Source organism: Brassica oleracea, chromosome C8, assembly GCF_000695525.1.
Source record: "Brassica oleracea var. oleracea cultivar TO1000 chromosome C8, BOL, whole genome shotgun sequence".
Classification (NCBI taxonomy): domain Eukaryota; kingdom Viridiplantae; phylum Streptophyta; class Magnoliopsida; order Brassicales; family Brassicaceae; genus Brassica; species Brassica oleracea.
In genome coordinates, this window is record NC_027755.1 from 18872685 (window position 1) to 18880307 (window position 7623).

The window sequence follows — 7623 nt, forward strand, 5'->3', positions numbered from 1 at the left end:
TTTATAGTTGAAATCCTACCGACAGCCCGAGGAAATTCCGACGGAATTCCGACGCCAACGGCTAGTTCGTCGGAATTTCCTCGGAATTTTAAAAATCCTCCAACGGCTCTCTAACGACTATAATATATCCTCAGAATTCATCGGTTTTTTCCGAGGAATACGTTTTTCCTCGGTATTCCATAAGAATATTCCGACGGATTAATATTTCCTCAGAATTCCGTCGGTATATTCCGAGGAAATTCCGAGGAAACCAAATTTTGTGTTTCCTAGGAATATCCTCGGAAATTCCTCAGGATATTCCGAGGATTTCATTTTCCGTCAGAATGTCCGTCAGAATACCGATGTTTTCTTGTAGTGTAGGGATTAAGGTGAAACTTCTCCATGGGGTTCTTCATCTTGCTGAGCTTGATTCGCCTCTTATAGGCTTTATCTCTCTATGTTTCGTAATGCGTTTTACTTTCGTTGTACCCTCAAGCATGGCTCTGGGATCTTCTGTTTCAGCTGTAAACTTTCACGCTCTTTGAGCCTTTAATATAAGTTGGTGTTACAAAAAAAAAGAGTTGCGAAAAAAGCCAAAGAGGTTGCTTAGTCTTTGTTCATCGACGTCTTCCTGAAACAGAAAGTCCAACCAACCGATACAAAGCCTTCATCTGCAACTTTCCTTTTTAGTCATATTCTTTATACGTCCAATTGCAGATCCTTCGCACAATTGCAATAAACCAAGGAACACCATTTGGTTTGGTTAGAATCCCGGTTTAAAGTTCAATGTGGCTATACGCAAAATTAACTCAACCCTCAACAGGTTCCAAGAGCTGGGAATCCTCAGAGATTCTCCAATATCTGCTACTACAAACCCTAGAACCTCTCTGATTCTTCTTATGCAAACTTTTTACTGCCAAAAATGGAAACCTGAGGAGAGAGAAGAGCAGGTGTGAGGAAAAAGAGTATAAATGGAAATACAAAGAAATGGTGATTGGTGAAACACAATCTGCCAGAGATAATTTCTCAGAAGAAACTTGGAAATAACACTTGTTCAGGCTGTCGGTTTAGGTAGAATACTGATCTTCATAAGGATTGATAATTGCAGGTATATGGACCAGAAGCACAGGAATATGCAAATGAGCCATCCACTGCATCATGCTACGTGATGCATAATCAACCAAACCTATGATCTCCTCTTCAGTTGAAAACAGCACAACATGATCTGGGAGCTGGACAATGGGAAGTGTGTGTTGATTAATGTTCTTCATCTCTCTTTGTGCATATGAAAATGAAAAGCTCTTCGAAACTTTTGCTTGTGTGGGTCAGTGGGTGTAATATTGAAAACCAAATCATTGTGTGTTGTGTCGCAAGCGTAATTGTAATCAAAACGGTCAAAATCCTCCTTTTTAAGTGTACAATTAAGATTTTTATACCAAAGTGTACAAATAACTTTATACCAAATTTATACTCACCACGCAAAATCGTACATCACACAACAAGTTTATTTATTTTTGGTACATAGCATTTTGAGGTATCACTCACACTTGCGTCTATAAAACCTCACAAAAGTAAAATAAATAAAAAACACACAAGGCGCATAAAAGTTTCTCAACACCAAATTCAAAACAATCATAACAGGAGGCAAGAAAATACGATACAATTACAGAAGCTGAAGACAAATAGTTGCAACTCAAGAAATGGGTTATCTCGGAAGCTGTGAGCTGTGGAGTTGCATGTCTTATATGAGAGCGACCTGAGAATATTAATTAAAGCAGATGTGAAGTGCGGGTTGATGTAAGATAAACACTGAAAAACATGTTATATGCTTTTTGTTTTTTACCTGATACGGATGGATCCACCTAGCCTTCAGTAGCTTCATCTTCCCACTCAAGTCCTCCCAACCATTCTCCATTGTCTGCAACTACTAGGTTAATGTCATTTCCTTCTAACCTCTCCTTGTTAAATGGAAGCCTCTTCAGCTTTGGACAGTTTTTTATAAGCATGCTCTTTAGACATGGCAATTTCAACCGTTCCCAGTAGATAGTCTTCAGTTCCACCAAAGAGATTAAGTGAATCGTATGTAGTTTTCGAAAGGGTACAATACTCGATCCCTCCTTTAGTATACCAGAAACCTTTTCTCTGCTTATAATTTCTTCCAATTCCGGTGATGGCCCCCTTACACGTATATCTATAAGATTCGGAGCAAATAACAACCACGACAAATCCTGTATACCCTTGACGCCCAAAAAAATGACATAGCGGAGGTTTTGGAAGCATATGTCACTTGTACTTCTGCATCCATATCTCGTAACTATATCAAAGAAGACACATGATTCTATCAAGATAGAGCGAAGGCTAGCTATATCCTTTGCAAACCGAACGTAACTTGTTACAATTCCCCCCAGATGTATATGTTGGATACAGCTAGCCAACATGGGGATATTAAAAAGACGTTCTAAAACAACCAAATCATTGATACTTACCCCCAAGCCTTTCAAATTCTTCAGTAACTTGATATCCTCTATCAACTCCAGACTTACAAAAGTAGTATATTGTAACATAAGCATTTCTATATTTACCAAACTTAATATCACACTGATGCTTTGAAGAGTTCGTACGCCTGTCAAATTGAGGTATCTCAGCTGGAGCAACTTTCCTAATCCTGCAGGCAAGTTCTCTAGTCTTGTTCCTGATAAGTCAAGATATCTCAAGCTCACTAACTTTGAAACCTCTTCTGGCAGCTTGGTTAGATTTTTGTTGGCAGATAGATCCAAAATCACTAACTTAGGCATCGATAGAAAAAATTCACCTGAGATGCTCTCCAGATTGTTGTGTTTTAACAACAATGTGGTAAGGTTAGGACACACCGGGGAGATGGAGATGTTCTGAATCTCATTTTTTTCCAGTGACATCCTTCTCACCGCATTCCAGTCCTTGACCTCAGGCATCTGATGCAGTCCAGCACCTGTCTTGACGATAAATTTCTCTTCCTCTTCCCCAAAATTAGACGCAACCCAAAGAGCCATTTGGCGAAGTACATCATGTATTGTTAAAAACTCTGAAGTTTCAACAGGCATCAATAGACATGCACTAATGAGGATACCAATTATCCTATAACCCTGGTTGATTGCTCTTTCTCTATCTCCATCTCCATCTATGATCCCTTCGGATATCCAGTACTCGACCAACGTGGTTTTAGCAATCTCATCATCTTCTGGAAATAAAGCACAGTACTTGAAACATTGCTGTACTGTCTCGTCCCCAAGATCATCATAGCTAAGCTTCAGAACTTTAAGAATCTCGTCTTTAACTTCTGGATAGCTGGTCGCATTTGTATTTAGAACATCAATCGCATACTGCCACTCGCGTACTGACGTTTTGCATGCCATTGTTTCCCCAATAACGTTGAGTGCAAGGGGTAAGCCTTTACATTTCTCACATATTTTTTTTGCTAGCTGGAGGATCTCTGGATCATTGTCTATTGTCGTCCCTCTAACTTTCTGTCGGAATAGTTCCCAAGCTTTCTCCGGGTCTAGATGCTTGACTTCCACCTCATGGCGTCCCATACGCCCACATACGTATTTCGAGCGAGTGGTAAAGACAACCTTGCTTCCATTTTCTGGTGAGGGTAATGGAATCCCAATCTCTTCTTCTAAATCCACTTTCCTCCATATGTCATCTAATAACATAACGAATCTTCTCTTTGCAAGAACACCATATATATGAGAAGTTTTCTCTTTTTGAGTTTTTTTCTTCCAGGCCTCGTCACAGATGCCTAGTCTTTCACCGATATCATTTTGGATCTTTTCAACTTGTAGATTTTTAGACACCAATACAAATATCACCACCGCAAATTCATCTTTTTTTTCAAGTAACTTCTGGTTGATTTGTTTGAGAAGGGTGGTTTTACCTATTCCACCCATACCGTAAAGACCCAAGATTCCGACCTCCTTCTCCATGAGAAGGCTCCATGTAGTCTCAAGCATCTTCTCTAAACCGACTGTGGGTTGAGTGGCTCTCTCCACTATACCAGGTGGAGGACCCATCCTAGCCACCTCACCAGAAGGTTTCAAAGACAAGGTGTCTTTTACTTTCTTCAAAGTTTCTAATACATCTTTACCATAACGATATGTTAAAAAGAAGTTGCTAGAGCAGTACCCACACATAGACAACCGTTCTATTTCTGCAGTCCTATCTTCAAGCAGTTTAGTGACCTTTGGTTGGATGGCTTCGACTTTTGAAATCCATAGGTTGAATACGTCTCGTGCTCGCAAACCTTTTCGTTCTTCCATTTCAATTTGTTTCTGCAAGTCAGCCTTCACTGCCTCAAGGCATGGCGCAGCCTCTTGCAAATACTCAAGATTATCTTCCAGTTCGAAGATATACTTGGCTTTTTCAAAGAACGAACTTGTTGCAGGTTGTAAGCCGCTTGAAAGTACGTTTGAAAGTACACTTGAAAGTACGCTTGAAACGACGTTTCCCATCGTGTTCCAATAGGAGAAAAAAGGAAAGAGGAGATCAAAATGAAAAGAAGAACAAGAAGAACACCAACCTTTAAGCAAAAAAAAGAAAGAAAAAGAAGAAACCAACCACTCCACTCGTTGAAACTCGAGAACGTGCAGAAATCGATTGTTTGAATGATTTTTAGATACAAGTTGATCATAAAATTATATGAATATGAAGTCTAGTTTAATAGATATTCAGATTATATATATATCATTTAAATTAAAATATATGCCATTTAAAAATACATAACTATATATATATATTAATTTAGAAATTTACATTAAAAAGGAATATTAAGATCTCAATATTTAAGTTCAAAATTTGCATCATAAAAAAGATTATAAATTACTAAAATTACTAAAAAATCTCATGTTGGATTTTTTTATTAATGGTTTATTTTTTTGTTACAGAAATATACAAATATTAATAAAATCATATGAGTAGAAAGCTTTAACTAATAAATATTCATATTAAAATATACTATATGTTTATGTAAATATCATTTAAATTTAGTTATATACCATTTTATTTTAACGATAAATTATGTACTATATAAAATAAATAAAATTAATTTTTATTTATCAAATAAAATTATTTTAAAAACAAAAGTGGTTATTTTGATTTATGTGATTACTCCAATCTCGATTATTTGATATATATATATCTTAATTTATGATATGTAAATGAACACAATATAAAAAATAATTTGTATACATAATTTTCATTTTTTGCAAATTGTGAATTCTAACATAGTTGATATAATATAATTCTCTTTGTCAACCAATTAAGGGATGACTTTTTCTAGGTCTTATTCATGTAAGATAATTGTCTTTGTCAACCAATTAAAGACGCCAACAAATTAAGGATGACTTTTTCTAAGTCTTATTCATGTAATATAATCGTCCTTGTCTATCCATTAAAGACGCCAACTAATTAATGACATTTGTCTAGCGTTTCTGTTATTGTTTAATATAAATTCATGCTATTTACTTACATTGAAAACTAAAGTTGGCCTTAGTATGATAATTATTGCAGTGTTTCAAACCTTTGCTGGTGTGGCTTATTTTCTGTTCTTTGAAAGTTGTACTTTCTGCTCTTTTCTGGGATTCTAGAGTATGAGTTGGAACTATAATTTAGTGATGCGCAAGTATATTCTAGATGCAAATCTCAAGAAATGTGTTATAAAAGTTCTTAAAGAAATATTTCAAACTTCCTCAATATTTAATTGTATTTTATTTTTAAAAAGAGATGACAGAGAAAGAGAATCCATGGTTCTCCCCCGACCGTCCCTCCGCCTTGATTCCGCCTCCGACCACCGCTGGTAGTCCTCTACTCCGGCCTCCTGACCCTCCCTTCGCCTCCCAATTCTCCTCTCTCCAACAAACTCTTGCCTCTCCTCCTTTGTCAAAGAAGCAAATTTTTCGAGCACTTGGGACTGCTTCACTTGCTCAGGTTGAGAGCTCGGCTTCTACTTTCTCAGCCTCTCTGGCTCAGGATCCAGTTCCTATTACCGACCGTGTTCCCGTAATTAGATCGGACTTAACCCTCTCTGCCTCCGCAGTAACTACCAAAGACCAATTCAAGGGTTTCATTGTTCACATACCCAAAAAATCTCTTCCTTTTCCATCAAATTCAGCTTCCTCCTCCCGTAAACACCCAGGTACCTCAACCCACCCTAAAACCAACCGAAAGGAGCACACCAATTACCCTCTCCCTCCCCAGCAAAACACCCACGACAGAACCACATTACCTCAAACCACTAACCCCCCATCTCAAAAACACCAAACCTATGCTCAGAAAGCGCAACCAATTGCTAACAAAACAAAGGCAGCGATAGGCACCTATTACTTACTCTGATGCAGGAATTCCTCAGGTAACAATTCCTGATGAGGTGTTCCAGAGAGGAGCAGAAATGCACAGAGACTTCATCCAAGGGCACTTCTTTGCAAAAATGCCTTCATATCAAGCTATCCAAAGTGTGCTTAACTTCATGTGGGGAAAAGGAGCTAAGCTTGATATCAGAACTAACCTAAAAGACCGCTCCATTCTTGTCCGGATCCCCAACGAGTACATAAGGTCCAAAGTCCTTGAAAAAAGGATATGGTATGTTGGAACATCTATGTTTCATGTCTCCCAATGGTGCTCTAGCAACTCAGCTCCCGCTTCACTGTCCATTCCTACTTCCATCCCGCTCTGGGCCCACCTCAAAGGTCTTCCCTTAGACCTACGAAGCCTCGAAGGTCTCACCTTTGCAGCAGGTCTCATCGGCAAGCCTAAAGAAACGGATGAATTTACTAGAAACCTCGCTGACCTTGACTTGGCGCATGTGAAGATTGAAGCAGTCTTCTCAAAGCCTCTGCCAGAATTGATAGAGCTGAGAAGAACCACTGGTGAAATTATACCGGTGGAAGTTTCTTATCCTTGGGTTCCACCCTCTTGCTCCAACTGCCAAGAACTTGGTCACATCATGAAAGACTGTCTCCATGCAAACCCAACATGGGTTGAAAAGGATAAGACCGCCTCAAAAGTTCCTGAAGCTGCAAAAAACAGCACCAACATCAATGCTGTAGCAGTTAACACCGATACTGAAACCAATATTGAGGCTAGGCCTGGGCGTTCGGTCACTACAAGAAAACAGCGGTATTCTGACGGACATTCCGACGGAAAATGAAATCCTCGGAATTTCCCGAGGAAATTCCGAGGAAATTTCGAGGAAACCCAAAATTTGGGTTTCCTCGGAATTTCCTCGGAATATACCGACGGAATTCCGAGGAAACATCAATCCGTCGGAATATTCCGAGGAAATTCCGAGGAAAAATGTGTTCCTCGGAAAAAACCGACGGAATTCCGAGGAAACATCAATCCGTCGGAATATTCCGAGGAAATTCCGAGGAAAAATGTGTTCCTCGGAAAAAACCGACGGAATTCCGAGGAAACATCAATCCGTCGGAATATTCCGAGGAAATTCCGAGGAAAAATGTGTTCCTCGGAAAAAACCGACGGAATTCCGAGGAAACATCAATCCGTCGGAATATTCCGAGGAAATTCCGAGGAAAAATGTGTTCCTCGGAAAAAACCGACGGAATTCCGAGGAAACATCAATCCGTCGGAATATTCCGAGGAAATTCCGAGGAA

The 7623-nt window shown here is 38.9% G+C and overlaps 2 protein-coding genes across 3 annotated transcripts in view; one reads left to right on the forward strand and one right to left on the reverse strand.

The window, feature by feature from the left end:
* Positions 1–1463: 1463 nt before the first annotated feature.
* LOC106310210 (probable disease resistance protein At1g61300) lies at positions 1464–4568 on the reverse strand. Of its 2 annotated transcripts, XM_013747440.1 has the most exons (3): positions 2792–4568; positions 1823–2671; positions 1464–1735 (listed from the first exon to the last, which is right to left on the reverse strand). In XM_013747440.1, exons 1-2 carry the CDS (start codon positions 4464–4466, stop codon positions 1842–1844), a joined length of 2505 nt encoding a protein of 834 aa, XP_013602894.1. In that variant the 5' UTR covers positions 4467–4568; the 3' UTR covers positions 1464–1735; positions 1823–1841. The 2 variants fall into 2 exon arrangements, with proteins under 2 accessions (XP_013602894.1, XP_013602893.1); XM_013747439.1 differs by having other exon boundaries at positions 1823–4568.
* Positions 4569–5736: 1168 nt separating this feature from the next.
* LOC106308851 overlaps positions 5737–7623 on the forward strand; it is a 3862-nt gene continuing 1975 nt past the window's right edge. The window contains exons 1-2 of the mRNA XM_013745960.1: positions 5737–6148; positions 6351–7108. Of these exons, the coding sequence (XP_013601414.1) occupies positions 5737–6148; positions 6351–7108 (1170 nt within the window). The remainder of the gene's footprint in view (positions 6149–6350; positions 7109–7623) is intronic.

What these genes read in the sequence shown, in the direction of transcription:
- LOC106310210 (XM_013747439.1), bottom strand. Translation starts at nt 4,466, where the DNA reads ATGGGAAACGTCGTTTCAAGCGTACTTTCAAGTGTACTTTCAAACGTA.